We start from the raw sequence: 27,067 nt of genomic DNA on the forward strand, positions 1-27,067 counted from the left end.
ACCTCTCCCATGTATGTACTCACTTTAACTTTTCAAAAACCTTTACTTATTTTATTTATTTTTTTGTTATTTAAAGTGTCAAAACATCATGTGGTGCGACCGTCCGCCCATAACTTCTGTTTTGAAAACGTCTTTGAAATTACTCTAAATTTATTCAAATTTATTTTCTGGACTATATATATGCTTGAATAAATGAAGACTGAATGAAATTTTTTAAAGCAATTTAAAGAATTATTTTTTTTAACACTTGTTAACATTAGCTAATGCATTAACTTACATAAAGCTTATCTAATATATTAACTATGTATTTAACTAATGATAACAAATGAAACCTTATTGTAAAGTGTTTTCCAATATTATTATGGTTTATTATTTATTACACTGCATTCATTCATCATTGTGTAAATCTATTCATGTTAAGAAAACAGAACACACTGCATTTGCATGAATAGTCCTTTTGTTGATCTGGCACTCACGTGGAGTCGTTGAAGTTGTTCACCTGTCCGGGTGCTTCACCAGGTGTAGGATAACTGACACACGGGTTCTGTATGTTACACAACATGCCCTGTAGCCATGGCAACACACCTGCTGATGGGAGGGGCTTATTGGGGTAGTGGCCTGAGAAGAAGAAATTATTCACAATTCAGTTAGCGTTTTCAGCTTTATGCATCCGACTTGTGGTTTAAGTAATTTTGGTCTTTTCAAAAAAAAATAATTTTCACTCAAGAAGCTTACAGTATTTAGCTCTAATGTAACAAAATGAAAAGAAAATAATGTGCATTAGGTCTTTAACGGATCAAATTATTTTAACACTTAATGCATGAAAACATGGCTGTAATGATTCCTGTCTGGTGTTTCCCTTGTCTTGTGTGGACTTTAGTTATTTCCTGTTCTGTGTCATGTTTTGTAGTCCTTTGTAGTTTTTCTAGTTTATTAGTATCCCCAGGTGTTTCTGATTAACCACGCCCTCTTGTTATCTTGTTTAGCTTGTTAGTCTCTGTATTTAAACCATGTGTCTTGTTACAGTGTTTGTGGGTTCATGATGTTGTTAGATGTTGGTTGTGCCGTTCTGTTTCCTGTGCCTGAGATTTTGAGTCTGTCTAGTCTTTAGTTTATTTAATAAAAGTACTACTACTGCTGCATTTGGATCCTGCTTCCTTCTATGTTCCAGCCTGCCACGTTACAGATGAACCCACCACTAACATGGATCCAGCAGCAATGACCTCCAGGAATCCAGTAGCACGGATTATGTGTCTCCGTCAGGGAGAGCGGCCCATTGAGGAGTATGTAAAGGATTTTATCGATCTGGCAAATGTTACTCCTATTGACCCCTGTGCCTCATGATATTTTTTAGAGGGGGATTATCAGAGCCACTTTGGTCAACCATGCCACTGCACCCTCCCCATGGCACTTTAGGATTTTATATTGGCTTGGCCCTGCAACTGAGTGATTCGGGATATGCTGTGGGGATCACGGAAGAGAAACGTGGTACTGCCACATTAGCCCTCATTCCGCAGACTTGTCACGTCACGTCTGCCGATCCAGAGACTGTTCACGTCACGTCTGCCGATCCAGAGACTGTTCACGTCACGTCTGCCGATCCAGAGACTGTTCACGTCACGTCTGCCGATCCAGAGACTGTTCACGTCACGTCTGCCGATCCAGAGACTGTTCACGTCACTTCTGCCGATCCAGAGACTGTTCACGTCACTTCTGCCGATCCAGAGACTGTTCAGGTCACGCACGCCGAGCCAGTGTCTCCGAACAAGATGGCCGCAGTCGAGCCAGTGTCTCCGAACAAGATGGCCGCAGTTGAGCCAGTGTCTCCGGACAAGATGGCCGCCGCCGAACCAGTGTCTCAGGACAAGATGGTCTCCGCCAAGCCAGTGTCTTCGGACAAGAGGGCCGCCGCCCAGCCAGTGTCTCCGGACAAGATGGCTGTTCCTGAGCCGGAGTCTGTTCCTGAGCCGGAGTCTGTTCCTGAGCCGGAGTCTTAAGGCCCTGCCATGGTCGGCCGAAGGGTCGCCTCCGCCCTGGCCGTCTGAAGGGTCGTCTCCTCCGCCCTGGCCGCCTGAAGGGTCGTCTGCTCCACCCTGGCCGCCTGAAGGGTCGTCTCCACCCTGGCCGCCTGCACAGCCTGCTCCGCCCTGGCCTCTCGTCCTGTCGCAGTCTCCAGGCCCTCTTCCTTTCCACGGGCCTGGCCCTCCATCCCACCCCCAGATCCGCCTCCAACCCACCACCCTCCTGGACTATTGTTTTCTGAGGAGCGTCTGGAATCCGCTCCTTAAGTGGGGGGCTATGTAATGATTCCTGTCTGGTGTTTCCCTTGTCTTGTGTGGACTTTAGTTATTTCCTGTTCTGTGTCATGTTTTGTAGTCCTTTGTAGTTTTTCTAGTTTATTAGTATCCCCAGGTGTTTCTGATTAACCACGCCTTGTTATCTTGTTTAGCTTGTTAGTCTCTGTATTTAAACCATGTGTCTTGTTACAGTGTTTGTGGGTTCATTGTTGTTAGATGTTGGTTGTGCTGTTCTGTTTCCTATGCCTGAGATTTTGAGTCTGTCTAGTCTTTAGTTTATTTAATAAAAGTACTACTACTGCTGCATTTGGATCCTGCTTCCTTCTATGTTCCAGCCTGCCATGTTACAATGGCATTTGCTCGCTGTTCTTTAAAACAATTTTACAAACTACAGCTGTCAATTTGACTGCAATAAATGAGCATATCACGTAGTTCATTCAATTATAAAATGCAAACGTATTATGATTAATACCAATTTGCTTTCAACGTGATTCTCAGTAACTCCCACACATAAATACATTTATCTTATTAGAACATTTAGAAAATGTTTGGCATAAAAAAACATGCACATACTGTTTGAGAGTGAGGATTCTGGGAATAACTGAAGTTGAGCAATACTTACACTGGCTTTTATAAACAGGCTGATTGGTGGATCTGACCGACACAAGAATGAAGAACAGAAACAGAGGCCAAATCAGCTCCACCACCAACCGCACCTGAGTGAGAGAGAGAGAGAGAGACTCTTCACAACATTGATCTCAATAGCAACACAATTCATCTCACATCGTCTGCCCTCCATTAGCTTCAGCTCGCTTGCCCTGAGCAGAGGTTGTGCTTTTATGCATCTTTGATTCTGTTATTGCACCTCTAAAACATCAAACTGTGTGATGTATAACTTTCTCAATATGGAAAGCTCCAAACAATGGAATAAAAAGATTTTTTTTAAAAATGTCTATCTATTTGCTTTGCTCTATTGTATTTGTGCTATTGCTTGGAGTTTGATTATTTGTTTTTATTTTTATTTTATTTTATTTTAATTTGACAGTACAGTCCTTTTTTTCCTGAACATAGCACATACCGAACTGTATCAAAACCGTGACCCTAAAATTGTGATACAAACTGCACCATGAGTCATTTGAACCGTTACACCCCTAAACCTTGCTGTGTTTACACTTGGCATTAACATGAGATCAACGTGATCTAACCAAACCGATCAGATCATCAGTGTGTTTACACTTGTCAACAACAAGTGGCTTCTGAATCGAGTTAACTTATTGGATCTGTTTCCCACGCAATATTTAAAATAAGTCTGTAATGGAAAAATGCTGTTGCAAAGTTGACCTGAAGTGGCACGGTTTCTTTTAAAAAGTGTTTTCAGTCACTAAGCTACACATTTCAAACCTTGCAAAATGAGGTAGAAGATGCTGCAAATAATAGCCTACATTGCATAGATGTCATGATCAAAATGGTAAAAAGAGAAATATGGGCCCAAATCATTGGCAGATGTGATAATTGTGAATTCTTTACAGACAATGATTGGCTGAGCAACTTTTGGGTGCAAAAGCAAACGTACTGCATTCTGCTCTTCCTGCTCATGATTGTCTCACAAAAAAATACAGCTAAATGACGGTGTGGTGTGGGGTTTTGTGTGACGTTGACCTGTGACTTCACATACGATGACTAGATTGTCTTTACATTGCACTTTTTGAATGGTGACATAAATCACACAAGTAAATACAAATGAACAACAACAACAACAGTAACAGTAAATTGTCAGTAAATTAATAAATAATAATACAAATAAATAAAAGAACACACATAAAAAAGATCACTACATTACACTGAGATCTGCTCATAATGCGTCTTCGAGTACCTCTGTACCAGGACACACAAGTCATAACATTGCGATCACAAACACACTTGTTTTTTTAGTGTGTATGTGGACAACCTCCGGATACAGGTCGCATGTTAACGGCAGGTGTAAAACGAGCCCTATGACCCACACAATCTGAGTTTCAGCTCACAGCATCCAACTGGTACCATTACATTTCTGTGATAGTGGTTTTATAGCTATATATGTTGACAGAGCTACTTGTGGTCCCGGCCAACCCAACACTTCATCACAACTTCACCATTCAGCTAGGCTCGTCATCCATAACTCCATCAAGGTCAGCCAGGAACCTTGGAGTTGTAGTTGATGATCAATTGAACTTCACACAGACCACTTTGCTAGCACTGCCCGGTCATGTAGATTTGCCTTGCACAACATTAGGAGGATCAGGCCCTTCCTATCAGAGCATGCTACACAACTCCTTGTCCAAGCGCTTGTTTTATCCAGACTGGACTATTGTAATGCTCTCCTGGCTGGTCTCCCAGCTTGCTCTGTAAAAACCTCTGCAACTGATCCAGAATGCTGCAGCCAGAGTGGTCTTTACCAAGCCAAAGAGAGCACGTCACTCCTCTCCTCACAAAATTGCACTGGTTGCCAGTTGCTGCTCGCATCAAATTCAAGTCTTGTGGTGCCATCTCAAAGAGGCACAAAATCTCTTTCTCTGACCTTTACCTTGACTGTTCCCTGCTGGTGGAATGATCTGCCTAACTCAACCAGAGCTGCTGAGTCCGTGGCCATTTTCAAGAAACAGCAGAATACGCATCTTTTTCGGCAACACTTGATCCATTAATACTAACACTTTATCTTCTATTTTATATCTATTATCATTATAAAAAAATAATAAAAAAGTACACATACTGCGTTAGATTAAACTGGGAAGGGTCATAGCACTTGCATATTGTTGTCCTATTGTTAGTTTAACTGCTTCTGTTGTTCTCATTTGTAAGTCGCTTTGGATAAATCGTCTGCTAAATGAATAAATGTAAATGTAAATGTAATATATCCCTCTATGGTACGGTGTTGCCTCCAGGCCACATAGTCTATTTTAGTTTATTTTTAATAAAATGAGACACCCATTTATTGCTCAAAACTATCTGAGGAAAGAACTCAAATACTAATCAATGAAAGCGCAAAAAAAAAAAGTGGTCACATGACCCACAGGGGTCCATTTTGTGTCTTGTTTCATGTGCACTGGTCACATGGCTCCATATTTTCCCCAATGAAAAGGAGAATTTTGCACTAATTTGCATCCAGTTAATCACCCACAAAAAATAAGAGCCACCTACCACAATGGAATCACATAAGGCCATACCAGGCAATACTTGGAATACAAATTAGAGATGCACCGATTGATCGGCTGGTGACCGGAATTGGCCGATTTTCACGTGATCGGCCGTGACCGGCGACCGGCCGGTCAGTCTGACAAATGCCGATTTTATGCCGGTCAAATGCACTCGGGCGCCGCATGATTAACATCGCGCAACATCAGCATCACAAGTGCACACGGTACACACATGTAGAAAACCTCGTGAATTACGTCCGTTCAGACCGCAAACGCGTATTTTTTTTCGGCGTGCATGTTCATTAATGAGTGCATTCACAACGGGAGCAGGAGCAGCGCGTGAGCGTCAAGCAGGAGCGTCGCAAGCAGTGAAGCGCGTGTTTCGGCGCCGAGTCCATTTGCTGCACTGCTCACGCTCAATTAAAGGGAAAGCACACTTTTGATGGACAAAATAGCCTAAATAGGGTTTCACCAAAAAAGTGCCCAAAATGCACAGACTTTGCGTGTTTTAACAAGAACTAGAGTAGGCTATGTCAGAAAAGAAAACGAAGACTAATATTTATAGAAAATGTACCCATTTAAACTTGTTTTATTATTCAGTTTGTACAAGTGATTGCAATAGGCCTGTGTGTGTGTGCTTTGAGAAATATCTTTATACTGCAAGGCTATATTATTTTATTTTTTATTTATATATTATTTTATTGCCATTCCCTGTTTTCATACAGACGTTTAGTTTGTTAAATACATATATAAATAAATATTGGATATTGAATGTGAAAAGGAAATGGTTCTTCCATAACACTGCACTTTAGATGTGTGTGAACTATGCAAATTGTAAAATGTTCTATTACAGAAAAGATATAAAATAAATATTTGTGTGTGCTGTAAAGTGGTTAGAAAAAATGAAATCGGAATCGGCTAAAATCGGTATCGGCAGGTCAAACTTAATGAAAACTCGGAAATCGGAATCGGCCCAGAAAATTGTAATCAGTGCATCTCTAATACAAATATATCATATTTGTAAGGAAAAGAGTTAGAATTATCTAAATATATTTGCATTTTTGCATGATTTTGTAATGCACTTATAAGAATAGTTATTCACATACTATATATCTGCATAATATGATCTGCACATTTTCTATAGCACCTAAAAAAGGTATAAAACACAACTGCCAGTTGATGAGGGTGAGGATGAGGTGTCATACTGTGATGAGGAAGATGAGGTCATAGTGACATAGTGAGGGTGAGAGCGAAGATGGAGATGAGGATGAAGATGGATATGTTAACTTGATATGATAACTTGATGAAATGATGGTTTGGTAATACCTGTGTTCCACTATGGTACAATGTTGCCTGAGAGCAACAGCTGGATATGAAATGTTACTTTTTATTAAATATGAAATTTGTAATTCATTAAAAACTGGACAAATGTGTTTGTTCAAGTGTCTGGTTAAAGACATTGATGTTTTCAATTATTTTTTTATTTTTTTCTACGTGAAAATGTCAAATGTTTCAATTTGTCTGTTGTGGTACAAAAACTTAAAAAAATTAAATAAATTAGAAAATTAATGAAAATGTTTATTGATATTGTTATAGTGTCCAATTTTATATAAAAAAATTCCATTTATATCACATTGCGCGTACCATAGAGGGATATATATATATATATATACATATATACTCAAAAGAAAGAATTCTTACATGTTTCAAATCAGCCTCTTTTAATTTCCCAAATGCTAAAACAGTGCAGCTGCATGTGTGTGAGAGTGTGTTGTGAAAGGACTTTGCAGAGTTCTGAATAGGAAAGTGTGTTCTGTGACTGTCCGCTACATTATTTATACTGTAGAAGTCTGCAGGCGGAATGAGAAAGAATACTAGATCACATCAGATAGTGTGTGTCCGTGTGTATTGGTTCAAGAGAAAGAATTACAAATAAGGGCTCAAACTCTCTCTCTCTCTCTCTCTCTCTCTCTCTCTCTCTCTCTCTGTGTGTGTGTGTGTGTGTGTGTGTTTATTAGGCTTATTTACCTCAAATTTAAAAAAAATACCCTTGAGAATTCTGAATTTTTTTAGCAAAATGGTCTGGGCTGTGTTTCCATAAAGCATTGTAAGCATAAGTTGATCGTAGAGACCACTGGTGGCAATTGTTATACGATCAACTTAGGCTTACAATGTTTTTGGAAAACGCTGCCTAGAACCTTTTATTCTGATGAATGGCAAAGCCGCGGATCAGTTGCGCACTGCAAACGCAGCATTATGTGAAAGCACATGAGCGCGTGGTGCTACTGCAACATGCATCGCATACACACTGCAAACGGAGAATGTGTGAACCTGGCGTAACACTAATGCAAGCATGATACAACAGTTTAATAGGCTATATGATAAGTTAATATTGAGTTAATATGTAAGTTAATATGATAACCTTCATATAGCCAGTTGTTTTTAGTCACTTATTTTGTCTGCTCCTCCAAAGCAAATAGTCCAGCCATTGCAACACAGATCAACATATTCAGTTTCCTGAATCAATCAGGTGAATAATGCTGGGTACACACTAAAATATTTTTATAATCTTATAAGATTTTAGAATCTTAACTGTTAAATCTTAACAGATTTTCAACCAGAGTCATATCTTCTCAAAAAAAAAAAATTGTATTTCTTTGGTTATACAAATCTTCAATATGCCTATAATAAAACCATGGTTAATTTTCGGTCTCTCTCTCTCGTTAAGTCCGTGAGACCATAGGGTGCTCGTGAGCGCCCCCTATGCGGTCGATTTGCACCCTCGATGCGCACTTTTGCCGAGCCCGCACTGGTGCGAGCTCCGCAGCAGACTTCTTCCCGACAGTCAAAGCGACATAACGTCACGAAAGTGCGGACTCAGAGGAAGACCGCGTGTGCTTAGGGTGCCATTTGGGACAGGGCCATACACATGCATATTGATACACCTTATGTGGATGTCCCATATTAGGCGTAATGGTTTTTATACTGAGCTAATTACATTTTCTAGCTCCTTTCCCTAACCTGCCCAACACAGAAAACTTTCTGCATTTTTACATTTGAATAAATATGTGTCATCATCATGTAGGTCAAACCAGACAGACACACACACACAAACAAATCTATTCTGTTGCTATTTGTTTAGCTACCTGGTACATCCATTGCAGAAGCTATTTCTGACCAACTCTTCTCCTTGTAAAGTCTATTGTGGTATGTTTTACATGACAAGTTGTATAAACACTCGTGCTGTTGCCACAAATCGACAAGCTTTTCCTCCATCTCTGCTGTCCAGATCCATTTAACTTTGTCTGCGTTCCAGTCCAAAATTGTCATGCCCTTCACTCGCTAACTTCTCGTTCACTCGGATGTACATCATTGCTTACGTTGCATGAGTGCCCACTACTGGTGGAACCTTTGTGGTATATGGAGCTGCCTGAAGTGTACATATGAAGTAGACTTTGGGTAGGGTTTGTCCATCGCTTGCTGTTTATCTAGCACCGGCTTTGGAATCAACAATGGCCACAGACAAGGTAGAGTATGATGCATGATTTTATGAAAGTATGATGTATTGCGACATCACAAAGAAAAACTAAATAATGATATTATAACGCTTGCCGTAAAAGCAAGTCAAATTTGTAGTTTTCTTATGTCTCATTAGAACTACAGAAATGCGACCCGATCTGGCAATCTTACATAGCGTGGATATACCAGATAAAGGACCGCAAAGCGGTGGCATAAGTGCCTTTCACCCTGTCACGACTTGATGAACCACTGAAACGATTTTGGAAACATTATTTGAAGGTAAAAAATCCTACTTAGTGTTGCTTTAACACACAAGGTGACAGTCTTTAGACACAAGGAAGATACACAATACAAACAGATTGATCAGAATTCTAAATGGAAATATTCTTAACGGCTAGTCCGGGGGTCGGCAACCCGCGGCTCTAGAGCCGCATGCGGCTCTTAAGCGCCGCCCTAGTGGCTCCCTAGAGCTTTTTCAAAAATATGAAAATGGAACAAATATTTTTTGTTTTAATACAATTTCTGTAGGAGGAAAAACATGACAAACATTCTTAAAACCCTTTCGCGCGTCCGATCACATCGGTGTGATTAGAACGGTCAGTGCATGACGTGATCAACTGCTAAATTCAAATGTGCTCTCGCGCGTTGGCTGGCGCTGAGCCAGAGACAGGCGCGCTCAGAGCTGTCATATAGCACAACTTTTCAGTGTTTTCAACCACATAATGTTTATTTTAGGTTTCAGACATATAAGTACTAAAAAAACAATACATTTAGAGTTTGTAAAATACACACTGATGTTAAAGGAAGAGGCAATAATAATCCTTTCCATTATAATTAGACACGTTTTATTCATATCAGATACACATTGTGTAAGTAACTTTAAAGTTTACTCTATTCTTCTCCCAGTTCACCAGCCACTTACTTTTATGTATTTCGGGAGAAGTGGATGAATTCACGTGTTGTAAATCCAACAGATCCGATTCTCTGAACTGCGTCTGCGGCACAAACTAAGATGGCGCCGCCCATCGCACATACAGCTCAACTAACGCGATCGTTATAATGGTGTTTAAACAACAAAACACTTCCACTTGCATATATTTGACAATCGGAATATCAGATATTTCATGCCATATCTAACAAATTTGTGAATATTTTGAATAAAAAAGGAAAAATGACATAAAAGCAGATCATCATTCATTCAGCTCTGTTGTTGCTGCGGTGTGTCACGTGACACGCAATGACGCGTCACCATGGAAACCATAAAGTGACACACGGTCGCCTTGAAAAACTCACGCTGGGGGGGGCAGTCAGAATATTTTAAACTTACGTGTGAAAGGGTTAAAGTTTTTCAACGTTGTAAAAATAATACACGAATAAATAAAACGAAACATAATACATTAAAATTATAATGGAAGTTAAACTTAAAGCACCGTAGTCACGTGGTGCGTCATTCTCTCCAGGATGCTGCAGGGAAAATAAACATTTAATCATGAATGCTCATTATGTAACGTTATTTGTAGCCTTCTTAATAAAGCTAATATAGACACTTACAGCATGTGTTGCCTTCATTATAAGGCTTATATAAGGCTTTTAATTTTTTGCGGCTCCAGACAGATTTTTTTTTTTTTTTTTTTTGGTCCAATATGGCTCTTTCAACATTTTGGGTTGCCGACCCCTACAGCATAATGTCATACAGGTAGCCTATAAATTCCTTTTTGATTGATTATTAAATTGTTTCATAAGATTTATGCATGCTAGTTTCAATGACAGAGTTCAAGATAAATCTGTGGAACTGCTAGTTTGGTAAGTTTCAAATGATTATTAAACAGCAAGCACAAATTGTGCAAAAGTGGCTACCCTTCCGGTAGTTCCTTCTCGTTTTCATTTACTCCTTCAATTGGACTATAAGTAATGTAGAAAATGAGTATGGGTATAGGGGGCGATTTCAAACACAGCTAAGTAGTAATGAAGATCTAAATTTTCTGGTTCAGTTGTGTTAGATCAGGATTGGAGCTGAACTTTGCAGGAATCTTCAAGAACAGGATTGGGCACCCCTGGCTTACATCATCCAGTTACATTTGGAATGCTGAACATTTCATTACAGTTTTTTTCAGCTTACACACAATTTCTGAAACCATCGCTCCATTTCTCAAAACTCTTCACACAAAACCACGAAACATGAACACAAGATGCAAAACGTCACACATCTCTTACAAAAGCAAACACTTCATTCAAAAATATTTTAACTGTTCTAAAAATGTGTTTTTGCATAGCCACATGCACTCCAAACTCCACACGGATGTGAAAAAGTTTAAACACTACTACAGTATCTTGTGTCTTTTGCTTGTTCAGAGTGCAATTGGAGTTTACAGAAGTTTTTCATATAGTACTCACACATACATGTGTGTGCACAAATACACTGTACATACAATATTGTATGCACATTGAACTGAACTGAATCAACACTGAACTGACATGAGCTGAATGACACTATTGGCTTGTTAGAGCTGCTTTACAGCAGAATTTGAGACAAGCTTTGAAACAATCTGGGCCCGGTTCCCCGATTACGCTCACTCTTAGCGCGCTAAGAAGACTCGAAAGATATATCTTACCAAAGTTGTTTATGTTCCTAAGTGTGTTCCCCGAACCATACCTTAGGAAGCTGCTTAAGATATACCTTCTTACGTGCGACGTTACCGGGTGCTGTCTGTGGCGATGGTGCTGAATTGGTTGATATCGATGGCTCGAGAATCAAATATTCTCTCGTGCAGGGGCTGTTTATGTGAGAAAGCGGTGTTCTTTATAAAAAAAGCACTTCAGAAATAGTTGAAATTGCATTTATTAGGACTCATGGGATATTATAAAAAATAATCCAAACTATAATAGCCTATAATAGCCTAGCCTACATATTTTTAAATTGTATCATATATTGCTGCCATGATAACCATTTCAAATTTGTACGTGCTTTCTTCTCTTTCCCATTTTTGTTCGCTGAGGTGGAGCTGCGATGAAATATTGTTATTGTAAATACTTTCAAGCATTTGAGTAATAAAAGTGTAGGCCTACATCTCGGTGCTCGGCAGTGATCAAAAAGGGTTTAAACAGTGGATTTTGAATCTCTTCTTGTAAACTCAGAGATGTGGATTCAGACGGCAATTAAATTACCACACGACCTGTTTGTCAAAAAAAAGTAGGTACTAATTTGGCCAGGGATTTTTACGCGGGTTGGGTGAGAAAAAACACTGATATTATGGATTCGGACGGCACTAAAATCACCGACTCACCCCTATAAATGTTTAAAATACCATACAAGCCCATGAGAAACAATATTAGCGTCCAAATAGGACTTAACTGACAGTAGCCTATGCTTTCACTGGCCTTTAAAAGCGCTTTTTAATTAAATGAATAATATTGTATAATAATATAATTAAAAATCTAACAACAATCAGTGTAATGACAATTTTATTATTTGCATGAAAACACTTGAATTAGCCTAATTGAATACTGTCTGGGTGTATTAAAACTTCAGAATTATATTCGTATATACCTGCAACAGTGATAAGGTAAAGCTAAGAGTGGTCCAGACCAACCTTACGAAAGTGTGACTTACTTAGCGTACGAACGTGTCGGGAATCGTGCCATAACGTTAAGAGAGAGGTTAAGGAATAGGTTAAGAACTACTTAGCGATAAGAACGTTTTGGGGAACCGGGCCCTGTATTGTAAGTACTGTACTGTACGTGCTACAGAAATAGAGGTGACTTGACTATGCATATTCAGTATATATTTACAAAATAAACAAAAAATGCAAGGGTCAAAAATGTATTTGTTTCTCAAAACATTGAGTTTTGATTTCTAAGTTATCTATTTATGTGTTTTCACTCATGATTGTTGGGTGTAGGTTATTGGGAAATGACTGTGGTGTTTAAATGGCAGTGTTTTCTAAATTAAACACAAGAGCTTTTAGTTTTGAATGATGTGTCTAATGTAGATAACTGTGTTTAGCATTTTGTAAAAAGTTTGTTTTACAAATGCAAAGTACCATTTGCAGTGTAAGCATTTTTAAAAAACTGTAATGTGAGTTTGAAAGTTTGAATGTCTGCAAATGAAGTGGTTCAAGTTGAAGTTGAACGAATTACTTACTGTAAGTAAATGATGTTTAATATTTAGGGGGTTGGATCCAACTCGACCCAGACTGTCTGAGGAATAACAATACAGTGCTGCATTGAAATTAACTGGTTTGCAAACTCTGTGTCAATCAATTTGGCCAAATAAATAGAATAAATTAAAAAGAATCACTGTGTGAATCACTGAATCACAATCCAGTGCAGGGGTTGGTTGTGTGTGTGTTATTTTCACATCCTTCTCTAGGAGGAAAAATAATATATATATAATCCTTTCACATTTTTCCCGCCCTCCTCTTTTGTCCTAGGACTTAGGAGCAAAAATAGAGGAGAGGAATACAAAGATGGATAGAGAGATACTCCTCTACTTTATCTGAGATATAGTCACTCAATGACTGTCTGCTGGAGGATTTACCTCAGTTATCAAAGGGAAAATCCAGCTGAAGATGACAAGCTCTCCCCCTCTGGTAAGATGACCTGCTCATGACTCAGTATATACTGTAAGGGCTCAGTGATTCTATTAAAGGGTTAGTTTAACTTGCCGGCCCAGAAAGTTAGTAAAGACAATGTTTAAAATAGTCCAAGTGACTACAGTGGCTCAACCATAAGTTTATCAAGTGACGAGAATAGTTTTTGTGTGCAAAACCCCCCCAAAATAACAACTTTATTCAACTATTCGTTTTCTTCTGCGTGGGCCTCTGAGTGAGTTCACGTAGTGTAACAGCGCAGCCAGCATCACACGCATCACACACATGACCAGCGTCGGCCAATAGTGAGCCTACGTTCTGACGTACAACCCAGAAGCGCTGCACTGTTACACTACGTGAACTCGTTATTTTTGTTTGTTTTTTTCCCACAAAAATTATTCTCGTCGCTTGATAAACTTATGGTGGAGCCACTGTAGTTGTTATGAAACGGCTCCGAGACTCGAAGGTGAAGATCCAAATGCAGTTTATTTACAGAGTAGTCGTACAGGCAGGGTCATCAACAGCAAACAGATCAAAGGAGGAAACACAGAGAATATCCAAATAACAGGCAGAGGTCAGGGCAGGCAGCAATAATCAGAGTCCAATAAACAATCCGAGTCAGGCCAGGCAGAGAAACAATCAGGAAATGGTGAAACAGTCCAAGGTCAGCAAAACAAGAATCAAACACAGGTAAATAACGCTCAGAAATGTAGTAACAGTAAAACAAGACTTTGCTCTGAGTGAATGTGAAAACCAGGTATTTATGGTGTGAGTGAAACAAGATGATAAGACACAGGTGAATGAGATGAGTGCTGATGAGTCCGGGCAGTGAGTTATGGGAAATGTAGTTTGTGAGGAAGTGATCATAGTCTATTGTGGAGCGCCCTCTGGTGGCTCTCGAGGGCACTCCAGCTGGTTATCGTTACATAGCCCCTCCCCAAAGAGCGGCTTCCAGACGCTCCAAAACTGTCCAGGTGGGAGGTGGCCTGGAGGCGGACCCGGGGGCGGGATGGAGGGCCAGGTCCGTGGAGCGGAAGATGACCTTGAGACTGCGGTAGGGCAGAAGGCCAGGGCGGAGCAGGCTGTGCAGGCGACCAGGGCGGAGACGACCCTTCAGGCGGCCAGGGAGGAGGCGACCATGGCACAGGAACAGACACCGGCTCAGGGACAGGAACAGACACAGAGACAGGAACAGACACCGGCTCAGCGGCAGCCATCTTGTCTGAAGACACTGGCTCGGCGGAGATCATCTTATACTGAGACACTGGCTCGGCGGAGACCATCTTATCCTGAGACACTGGCTCGGCGGTGACCATCTTGTCCTGAGACACTGGCTCGGCGGAGACCATCTTGTCCTGAGACAATGGCTCGGCGGAGACCATCTTGTCCTGAGACACTGGCTCGGCGGATACCATCTTGTCCTGAGACACTGGCTCGGCGGAGACCATCTTGTCCTGAGACACTGACTCGGCGGAGACCATCTTGTCCTGAGACACTGGCTCGGCGGAGACCATCTTGTCCTGAGACACTGGCTCGGCGGAGACCATCTTGTCCTGAGACACTGGCTCGGCGGTGGCCATCTTGTCCAAAGACACAGGCGTGGAGTCGGCCATCTTGTCCGAAGACACAGGCGTAGAAAGAGGAACGGATTCAGGCTCAGTATCAGGATCAGATTCAGGCTCAGGAACAGATTCAGTCTCGGCGGGACGAGACTCTTGGCGAGCGGACGTGACGTGAAGCTCAGTCTCTGGATCGGCTGACGTGACGTGAAGCTCAGTCTCTGGGTCGGCAGAAGTGACGTGAAGCTCAGTCTCTGGGTCGGCAGAAGTGACGTGAAGCTCAGTCTCTGGGTCGGCAGAAGTGACGTGAAGCTCAGTCTCTGGGTCGGCAGAAGTGACGTGAAGCTCAGTCTCTGGGTCGGCAGAAGAGACGTGAAGCTCAGTCTCTGGGTCGGCAGAAGAGACGTGAAGCTCAGTCTCTGGGTCAGGATCAGCGCACTCTGAGCTTGACGGGACCAGGTTCAACGAGGGCTTTGAGCTGGGTAGGACCAGCGGCGAAGAGGGCTCTGAACTGGACGGAACCAGCGGCGAAGAGGGCTCTGAGCTGGGCAGGACCAGCGGCGAAGAGGGCTCTGAGCTGGGCAGGACCAGCGGCGAAGAGGGCTCTGAGCTGGACAGGACCAGCGGTGAAGATGGCTCTGTGCTGGACGAGACCAGCGGTGAAGGCTCTAGCTTGGCAGGCATGTCGCTTGCTGTCTCAGGCGCGGCGGGCATGACGCTATCAGTCTCAGGGGCGGCGGGCATGACGCATACTGCCTTGGCTTCGGCAGATTTGGCGTGAAGTGCGGGCTCGGCTGGACTGGCGTGAACGGACTCAGACTTGGTAGGTACTGTGGGGTCGCGGGGCTCCTTGTCCGCCAAACCCACAGTAAAAGCTGAATCGCTTAATTGCAGGGCCAAGTTCATATACTGTCCAAGAGTCCAATGAGGATTGTGCAGAGGCATGCTTGAACTGAGCAGCTCAGATAATCCTCCTCGAAAAAATATCATTAAGCATACCTCTTCCATGCAGGTCAAGTGAGCCAGCTCCAAAAAGTCAATTACATAATCCTCCATTGATCGATCTCCTTGACGGAGACGCATAAGTCTCACTGCTGGATCCATGTTGGTGAAGTCTTCTGTTATGAAACGGCTCCGAGACTCGAAGGTGAAGATCCAAATGCAGTTTATTTACAGAGTAGTCGTACAGGCAGGGTCATCAACAGCAAACAGATCAAAGGAGGAAACACAGAGAATATCCAAATAACAGGCAGAGGTCAGGGCAGGCAGCAATAATCAGAGTCCAATAAACAATCCGAGTCAGGCCAGGCAGAGAAACAATCAGGAAATGGTGAAACAGTCCAAGGTCAGCAAAACAAGAATCAAACACAGGTAAATAACGCTCAGAAATGTAGTAACAGTAAAACAAGACTTTGCTCTGAGTGAATGTGAAAACCAGGTATTTATGGTGTGAGTGAAACAAGATGATAAGACACAGGTGAATGAGATGAGTGCTGATGAGTCCGGGCAGTGAGTTATGGGAAATGTAGTTTGTGAGGAAGTGATCATAGTCTATTGTGGAGCGCCCTCTGGTGGCTCTCGAGGGCACTCCAGCTGGTTATCGTTACAGTAGTCACTTGGACTATTTTAAACACTGTCTTTACTAACTTTCTGGGCAGGCAAGTTTCAACAAAGAAGCCTATGGAGGAGTGATCCAGCTCTCAGATTTAATCAAAAATATCTTAATTTTTGTTCCGAAGATGAACGAAAGTCTTACGGGGTTGGAACAACATGAGGGTGAGTAATTACTGACAGAATTTTCATTTTTGGGTGAACTAACCCTTTAACCCCTCTTGTGTTCAATAATCCACTTGAACTGTAAGGGCTCAGTGATTCAATTAAACCTTCTTGTGTTCAAGATCCCACTTGATTGCCCCTTTTTCATCATCAAGATGCTTTCTGTGCATTTTGGGGGGACAAACTGGCTCCACACTGACCTGTTTTTCTTGTAGGAACCACCAACGTTAGAGCAGGGGAATAATATCCTCATCACATGAGGGGATTAGACCAACAAAAACTTGGTATGGAAAGACTAAGTTTAACTTTATGCAAACAAGCACATGCGATGTGGCAACTACCAGTGCGGGTAGAGATTAGTGTAGCACGTGATTTCTACAAAATTATTGTAAATTGTCAGTTTTATTAATGCATTGATAATCATTTATCTTGTTCATGAATAATATGCTATGATTTATATTCAAACAATTCCACAGAATATTTTTTTTTGCCAGGACATTGTCTAAGTTTAGACACTGATAACTATGGAAGCTTGTTTCCGCCACAGAATAAAAAAATAAAAAAGGTATTTGTGACTTTTTATCTCACAATCCTGACTTTTTTTCTCACGATTGCGAGTTTACATCAGAAATGCATGATATAAAGTCACAATTGCGAGTTATAAAGTCAGAATTGCGTGATATAAAGTCACAATTGTGTTTTATAAAGTCAGAATTGTAATGATATAAACTGGCAATTGTGAGATTAAAAGTCAGAATTGTGAGATAAAAAGTCACAAACACCTTTTAAAATGTTTTATTCTTTGGCGAAAATAAGCTTTCATAGATAACACACAATGCAATGCGTTATTCAAAATATGGGTAAAACATCTGTGAAAAATCAATACAGAACATTTATTTACTTCAGTGAAATGTACTATATTTTAGTTCGATAATGTTTTTTATTTAATATTTTGTATTATTAGGGGATTTTATGGTACAAAATTATATTTATGGAATAGTTATGTTCCATTTATTACCTTTGAAATTTCCAACTTAAACTGTTATAAATCTTGAATGCTTTGAAGCAAAGACTTAAGTTTGGAAACAAACTTCCCATTTTTGACTGTGAACAGTACAAGTGTCACTGTTTTTTTTTAAGGACCATTTAATCTTTTTGAATCATGTCCATGATTTTGTGAAAATGTTTTCAGTTAAAAATGACCAAACAGCACCAGAGGGTTACAAATATTTTCTAAAGAGCATCACATTAAAATATTATTTGTTGTTTTAAATATACTGTATTTTATCACAGAGGATATAATTTCAATGCTGCTTTCTTATTGTTTGTAAAATAGTAAAATAAGAGAATAGTTCAGTCTCATATTTAAGCAATGCATCTTATAATGATTTTCAAGCAAGTAACAAGAGAATGAATGAATCACCAGTTGGCTCCCCAAATGATGTATTCGTGTATTAAAATTTGCATACCTTTTATTGTAGGTTTAATGCATTTTTATGCCAATTATGTTGCATTTAGTTTGGATTTATATAACAAAATTGGAGAGCGATATCACAGCTCTGATTAAAGTGCTCTCTACCGCTGAACTGACATCATGTGCTCGGAAATGCAAATTCTGAACATTTATTTTCCATCAAGACTTTGATGTTGTGAAGTTTGGCTCAGGATCAGATGAAGTCTGAAGTTACTGTACGCAGCGAGTTGCTCTGTCTGCCAGTCAACTGCGTGAGTCAATTTGAACGAGACCCAGAAACAGAGTTTGGCAACATGACAAGATTCTCAACTAAATAATCTGTAAGATCTCTGTTTTTGCTAGAAACTGCACAATGGAAGACTGTTTGAACAACAGCATGATGTGTTCACTGCTGTAAACAGTAGCACAACACAGACATACAGATGTAATCTCTGTTCCTAAACCGAGTGAACTGCACTGCTGTCTACTATACAGTTGCCTTCTAAAGCAGCATCCAACTGCCACTGAAGCCTCATAGTGTAAATGACTGATTTGAAAGGTTCTACATCGCCAGTGGCTCTTTAAATGACAGCTTTGTTTTTGTCACTGAAAAGTATTGAGGTTGCAAAAAGTGGTGATTACTTTCTTTAAAAGTGAGAAGTGCAACAACAAAGCTATTGAGCATGAACAAGAAGTCTCACTGCATTTGATCAATAATAGAGTAAAATAATGATATTGTTTTTATATTATTACAATGTAATTCTGTTAATATTATTACAATTCAAAATATGAATTGTTTTCTATGTAAATATAGAAAACTTATATTGTAAAATGTCATTTATTCCTGTGATGAAAAGCTGAATTTTCAGCATCATTACTCCAATCTTCAGTGTCACATGATCCTTCAGAAATCATTCTAATATGCTGATTTACTGCTCAAGAAACATTTATTATTATTGTCAATGTTTTCCAGGATTATTTGATGAATAGAAAGTTCAAAAGAATCTTTTGCAACATTATACATGCCTTTCATGTCACTTATGATTCATTTAATGTGTCCTTGCTGAATAAAAGTGTTAATATATAAAAAAATAAATAAAAAAAAGTATCCTGACTGACCCTCCAATTTTTTTTTGGTACGCATGTTTCTTTGTTTTATTATTAAATTTCAAATAAATTTATTACAGCCTCTTTGACAGATTCAGTAAGTCGTTCCATGAAATATTCATCAGATTGATTCAAACTGGTTAAGTCTATTTGAATGATTCATTAAAAGCACCAGTCATTTGTTTGCATTTGTGTTGGTGTTGTTTGCATGCAGCCCATAACTGAACAGAAAGACTTGACTGAATAGCTATCCGATTATGAAAAGGCTAAATGTCAATGCCATCCAAAACACAATGAAAATGCAATCAAAGCAGCTGCACTTACAGGGTTATTTACACAGAAACTGTGACTGTGCTTCTTAGAAAATTCACCTGTTATGTTTCATGCAATCATTTATATTGGTTTGTTTAATGGCATGAGGGTGAAAAATTAATGACTGAATTTTCAGTTTTGAGTGAACTATCCAGATTTACATGGCTATTGTCTCTGTTTTCCTGTTCACCTGCAGTCATCAGGCTCCATTAGTTTAAGCATGTCTCATTAGAAACGCATTAGACAGGTGAGCATATAATGACAGGTGAAGAGTTAATGACACGGGTCTGGGGAATTGGTTAAAGGGATAGTTGCCCCAAAAATGAAAATTACAGTTTATAAAATATGAAGAGATTTCTCGTCGAGGTGAAAAGCGGTCTCGTGATTTGGTGTGAGGGTGAAGTTAGGATAGAATATGCCACCGCTACGTTTACATTACACCTCCACTGTCATTTTGCTTTTTATAGATATAAAAACCATTTAATTCAGTTGGATAACGGTCACTTCAATTCCATCGAGGTCATCCAACACAAGCTGCAGTCAGAGTTTGCTGATCAAGTGACGAGATGACTGACAACCATGGCAGATGATTTTTTGCACAACAGAGCCGCGTCGGACAAATGTCTTATCTTGTAGAATGCGTGCTCAGCAACATTACGCGCGATCACGAAAGCGAAAGTAAAACGCAAGCGCGCATTCAAACGCAATTTTAATACCATTTTGAAAGCGGCTCACTGGTGCATGTGAATAGACTATCTCCCAATATGAAATCTATCTTAGGCTGAGCTGTGTAGTTGTAACCATCTCTTAGCTCTGTATCATGCTTGAAGAAAAATTTGGTCTCTATTTGCACTTTGAATATTGAGAGGGTACTTTGATTATGGTTGCATTTATTTATCGCTTTAACAGCACTAAGAGGAAACTGTGTTCAATTGTATTTAAACTGTTTTTATTTCCATAATCAATTTGTGGAAAGGAGTTCAGTTAGGAGGTCAAAGGTTGTAGAAGCTCATAAATCATGTACAGTTCTAAGGTCTGAAGAGACTCATGAAATCATGCAGGAGAGAAGCCAGTCAGTTGAGTTTGCGGCAAAAACTTTTACAGTGCTTGAGTATTGTTGTCTTTTACTGCATATGATAATTCATACTCAATAAGTAAAATTGAAATGACATTAAATTACAAGATGATTAGTTAAAACATTTCAAATGCACCTGCAGACTATTTTTCTATAGTCATATATTTCGTCATTGAGGATTTCTTAAGAATACTGTGTAAAAATCTTATCTCGTGTCTCGTACCGTCTTGTGAGCTAACTGTCTCTTCACACCCCATTTCCTTTAGAAGTCAGTTGGGGCCAGAAACTGTTTGGTTACTAACATTCTTCAAAGTATCTTCTTTTGTGTTCAACATAAGAAAGAAACTCATGCAGATTTAGAACAACTTGAGGGTGAGTAATTGATGACAGATTTTTTTTCTTTCTTTTTTTTTTCTGGGTGAACTATACCTGTAAGCTCACTAGTTTACATGCTAAACTTCCTAATAAGACATAAACCTCAGTGATCTCTTTTATCTAACTCATTCATATTTCTGCTTTTTCGACACATTAATTGCTTTGTTTACGACAGGCTGCTCTTTGATGCACATAGATGTCTCTCTATATTTCTGTCTCTCTCTTGTAATTGCAGATCATCAGAGAGACCATTAGAGCAGCACAAGTGTTCCAACGGAGGCCGTTTTCAAATCAAGTCTCTGCCCACCCGGAGCAGCTCACTGAGCGCCGGCTCTTGACATGAGTGAGGCCACTTAAGTAACCAACGTTCTGCACAGAGTCAGTCAGTCTAAGTATACTCTGCTCAGAAATCAGCGATTCCAATCACATGCTCTCTCAAAATGGCCAATCCAGTGATGCACACTCTCCCAATGTCTGTCCTATCTATACCATATTTCAAAGACAACAGAAGTATTGGCAGATAAGGACTTAAGTGTATCAAGAAACAGTTATGAAAGTGTGCTCTATTTAAAGGATTAGTTCACTTCAGAATGAAATTTTCTGATAATTTACTCACCCCCCACATCATCCAAGATGTCCATGTCTCTCTTTCTTAAGTCGAAGAGAAATTAAGGTTTTTGAGGAAAACATTCCAGGATTTGTCTCCATATAGTGGACTTCAATGTGGTACAACGGTTTGAAGGTCCAAATTGCAGTTTCAATGCAGCTTCAAAAAGGGCTCTACACAATCCCAGCCGAGGAATAAGGGTCTTATCTAGCAAAACGATCTGTCATTTAAAAAAAAAAAAAAAAAATGTATATGCTTTTTAACCACAAATGCTCATCTTGCACTAGATGTGATGTGCCACGCATTACGTAATCACGTTGAAAGGTCACGCGTGACATAGGCGCAAGTACCGACCCAGTGTTTACAAAGTGAACGTGCAAAGTCAAATCAAGCATTGCGTTAGTTCAGGCAGGCCACGTCAGCCAAGCTCGCATCAGCTGATAGCCAGCTGTTCATAATGTATTCCAATCCAGTGTCGACATCTATCACAGCGGCACATATTCTTTCAGCATTTCCTCCATAGCATCGCTGCTCACATTTAAACTCCCTCCTCCAACCCCAACTCCACCCAACCGAACCTTTAATCATTCTGACTATTTTGTTTTTCTGTACAGTTTAATACATTGCAAGCTTTTCTATCATGTATTTGTATTTTCTCAACTCATGTAATTGAGAATTGTAATTATATATGCATATACTTGCTGCTGTCCCTGCTCTGTCCAGGCATAGCTGCATGGACAGGCGTAGGAGTTTTGCCCATACCGCCAACACTAACTGTATGCTATAATTGTAATAAATTTATATACTTGGCAAAGTGGTCCTGACTGAAATGCAATTTACGAAAAAAAAAAAAAAAAGAGTAAAGCAATAATATCAGACGTTGAAGGAGAAAATGAGATGGAGTTTTTCGCCCTACCCTACCTTTTTGAACCGGAACACATGTGACCTTTCAAAGTGATTACGTAATGCGGTGCGCATCACAGAGCTAGTGCAAGATGAGCATTTGTGGTTAAAACGTATATAAATGTTTGGCCTATACCTCGCAATTCTGACTTTATAACTCGCAATTGCGAGTTTATATCTCAAAATTCAGACTTTAAGACATGCAGTTGTGAGTTTGTATCTCGCAATTATGACTTTATCTGACGAGTATCCAAAGATTTTAATATCTGATCGATCATGTAATTGTAACATTATTTTGTGCATTATATGCTCTGCTTGACCACCACTATCTAATAAATAACTTCACTATACACCACTAGTTTTATGCTGCCCACCCCAGGCATGTTTAGTGCTGGCATTACCATGGCAGATGAACTGAACACACCCGATAATCATCAGTGTGTGTTCTCACTCTCTCTCATCTTGTGAGTTTCCTGTCTTTGAGAAAGTGACATTCCTCATCAATCATTTTCTCCAGAGGAGTTCTGATATGGTCCAGGTGATGAATAATCCCAAGCGTGTGTCTAGCAGCCGTTGTGAAGGTGAGACTGTTTTTCACTCTCTAAAGACCAATGAAATCTGCTCGTTCTTACGCACACCTGTTCCAGGTCAGGAAGAGCCCCCTCTTTCTCCAAAAACAACAGATCACACTGTGTATTTGGGTGTTTCTTTAATGGGGACTTTGATGTCCCTGGGCTTGATTGAACAGATTTCAACTTTCTTTTTTTTTTCATCAGGCTTTTTTTGTTGTTGATGCTGTCGTTGTCATATGAAGGTCACATTAAAACTGCGTTGGAAACTTTTACCAGGCCTTCATCATTTTATTTTGGTTACTTTTCATATACCTTTTGGAGATGTATTTGTTTAACCCTTCTCCTACACCATTTCAATCTTAGGAAAATTCATCATAAAAATATTAATTACTTTTTTTAAAACATGTGATAATTAAAAACAGCGATGTAAACATAACCCATTTCAAGCATTATTTTCTAAAAAGTGTTTGAATTATACCAAAGCTTCGAAGGGCCCAAAATTTGGAAGAAAGTATGTAAAATTTTATTTTATTTTATTTTATTTTATTTTATTTTATTTTATTTTATTGTTTTTACTGGGAAACCATCCCATTAGACTGAATGTACTTTTAAATTGAATTTAATTTAAGTTTATCTGTATTATATTATATATTAATAAAACCAGCAAATGAAAGTTCATATAAATATGTATATATGTGTATATATTTATCTATGACTGACATTGAAGCATAGAAAAGTAAATGTCATAATGGCCGTTGTGTCCAAACCGGTTTTATGCGGCTGTACTCCCAAAATATAGTGTTTATGTGTGTATACCTTCTGTCTTCTCCGTAGAGTAAAGTTCTTCCACAGTAACAATCTGAGTTGTGTCAGGAGACTCATTATCAGCAGTTGACACGTTGCTATGGGAATATGAACTCTGTTACCCTTCTGTTACCCCTGTAGAGAGGGAAAAAAGGAAATTTATTATCGACAGACAGTTAATTAACTAAACACAAAACAGATCTTGGTCTTTGGTGTATATAAACTTCAGTTCCTACACAGGATCCAATATAGTAAAACTAGTATTGCAACATCATCTTTCTTTCTTTTTTTTTTTGTATCGGAAGTGAAACTGTATCAGCTTCAGGTCCAATCTTATTTTAGCTTGTCAAGACAAATGTCTAACAACCACCAACAGCCATTCTGATGGGAAAACCATAATCATATCATGCAGTTTGAGTGGGTGTGTGATCAATAAGTGGAGTTTCTCATTACACTGAGCCACTCTGATATCAGGTTCACATCAACATTGTTGAATTCAGATGTGTCCAGTAGCAGCTATCAGACCACACATTCCGATTTCCATTAGCACCCACAAATAAATGATGTGTGATGCAACAGTTTTTGTTTTCTCAGTGGGACTTGATAAAGACGTCCAACTCCCTCCTCATGTCCACATAAAATACTTTTGTGGCTTTCAGTAAATGTCTGTCAGCTCTGTTAGTTAGTGTTCTCCTAAATGTAAACTTTATGACGAAACAGTACATATTTAAAATGTACAGTCTTTCTCTTCCGAGAAAATAAATCATAAACAGACCATTGTCGTCAATAAAAAAAAATATTTTCATTAACTCTTTCCCCACCAGTGTTTTATTATTATTATTTATATATATATATAGGCCATGAAGGTCTAACAACCATATACATATACATATACATATATATATATATATATAAAGTTTTCAACTTTAATATATAAAGTTTTCAGCCACTCAAACTGCATGATGTGATTATGGCATTTTTCGATCAATTTCACAAAACCTTCATGGCCTCCAGAATATATATATATATATATATATATATACAGTGAGGAAAATAAGTATTTGAACACCCTGCTATTTTGCAAGTTCTCCCACTTGGAAATCATGGAGGGGTCTGAAATTGTCATCGTAGGTGCATGTCCACTGTGAGAGACATAATCTAAAAAAAAAAAATCCAGAAATCACAATGTATGATTTTTTAACTATTTATTTGTATGATACAGCTGCAAATAAGTATTTGAACACTTGTCTATCAGCTAGAATTCTGACCCTCAAAGACCTGTTAGTCTGCCTTTAAAATATCCACCTCCACTCCATTTATTATCCTAAATTAGATGCACCTGTTTGAGGTCGTTAGCTGCATAAAGACACCTGTCCACCCCATACAATCAGTAAGAATCCAACTACTAACATGGCCAAGACCAAAGAGCTGTCCAAAGACACTAAAGACAAAATTGTACACCTCCACAAGGCTGGAAAGGGCTACGGGGAAATTGCCAAGCAGCTTGGTCCACTGTTGGAGCAATCATTAGAAAATGTAAGAAGCTAAACATGACTGTCAATCTCCCTCGGACTGGGGCTCCATGCAAGATCTCACCTCGTGGGGTCACAATGATCCTAAGAAAGGTGAGAAATCAGCCCAGAACTACACGGGAGGAGCTGGTCAATGACCTGAAAAGAGCTGGGACCACCGTTTCCAAGGTTACTGTTGGTAATACACTAAGACGTCATGGTTTGAAATCATGCATGGCACAGAAGGTTCCCCTGCTTAAACCAGCACATGTCAAGGCCCGTCTTAAGTTTGCCAATGACCATTTGGATGATCCAGAGGAGTCATGGGAGAAAGTCATGTGGTCAGATGAGACCAAAATAGAACTTTTTGGTCATAATTCCACTAAACGTGTTTGGAGGAAGAAGAATGATGAGTACCATCCCAAGAACACCATCCCTAACTGTGAAGCATGGGGGTGGTAGCATCATGCTTTGGGGGTGTTTTTCTGCACATGGGACAGGGCGACTGCACTGTATTAAGGAGAGGATGACCGGGGCCATGTATTGCGAGATTTTGGGGAACAACCTCCTTCCCTCAGTTAGAGCATTGAAGATGGGTCGAGGCTGGGTCTTCCAACATGACAATGACCCGAAGCACACAGCCAGGATAACCAAGGAGTGGCTCTGTAAGAAGCATATCAAGGTTCTGGCGTGGCCTAGCCAGTCTCCAGACCTAAACCCAATAGAGAATCTTTGGAGGGAGCTCAAACTCCGTGTTTCTCAGCGACAGCCCAGAAACCTGACTGATCTAGAGAAGATCTGTGTGGAGGAGTGGGCCAAAATCCCTCCTGCAGTGTGTGCAAACCTGGTGAAAAACTACAGGAAACGTTTGACCTCTGTAATTGCAAACAAAGGCTACTGTACCAAATATTAACATTGATTTTCTCAGGTGTTCAAATACTTATTTGCAGCTGTATCATACAAATAAATAGTTAAAAAATCATACATTGTGATTTCTGGATTTTTTTTTTAGATTATGTCTCTCACAGTGGACATGCACCTACGATGACAATTTCAGACCCCTCCATGATTTCTAAGTGGGAGAACTTGCAAAATAGCAGGGTGTTCAAATACTTATTTTCCTCACTGTATATATATATATATATATTATTATGTTTTTTTTTTTTTTTTTTTTTTTTTGGTATGAATATCTGAGCATACAATATGCCAAAAGAAAGAACAGAGCCTCTGCTTAAATTTTTTTTTTTTTTAAATAAATAAAAAACTCTAGCTTGATGCATTCTTTTTTTCTTTTTTTAAGTTTCATTAAAAAAAAACAACATTAAAAAAAAAAAGTCAAATACTGGCTGAACTGGACTCAGAATGATGATAAAAATATAGGCAGAGTAGATAAAGTCCACTGATGCCCCCAAAGCTTGCAGTCATAAACCTCTCC

At 39.5% G+C, this 27,067-nt stretch overlaps 1 protein-coding gene across 1 annotated transcript in view; it reads right to left on the reverse strand.

Annotated features, from left to right (window-relative positions):
- The window catches only part of LOC311079931 (phospholipid-transporting ATPase ABCA1), a gene marked incomplete at its 3' end in the record, with an annotated part of 231,838 nt that overhangs the window by 186,392 nt on the left and 18,379 nt on the right, over positions 1-27,067 (reverse strand). The window contains exons 2-4 of the mRNA XM_084109659.1: positions 24,134-24,256; positions 2,920-3,013; positions 477-618 (exon numbers count right to left, since the gene is read on the reverse strand). Of these exons, the coding sequence (XP_083965785.1) occupies positions 477-618; positions 2,920-3,013; positions 24,134-24,199 (302 nt within the window). The 5' untranslated portion in view covers positions 24,200-24,256. The remainder of the gene's footprint in view (positions 1-476; positions 619-2,919; positions 3,014-24,133; positions 24,257-27,067) is intronic.

This window comes from Abramis brama, assembly GCF_963993115.1.
Source record: "Abramis brama genome assembly, chromosome: 3".
Lineage (NCBI taxonomy): Eukaryota > Metazoa > Chordata > Actinopteri > Cypriniformes > Leuciscidae > Abramis > Abramis brama.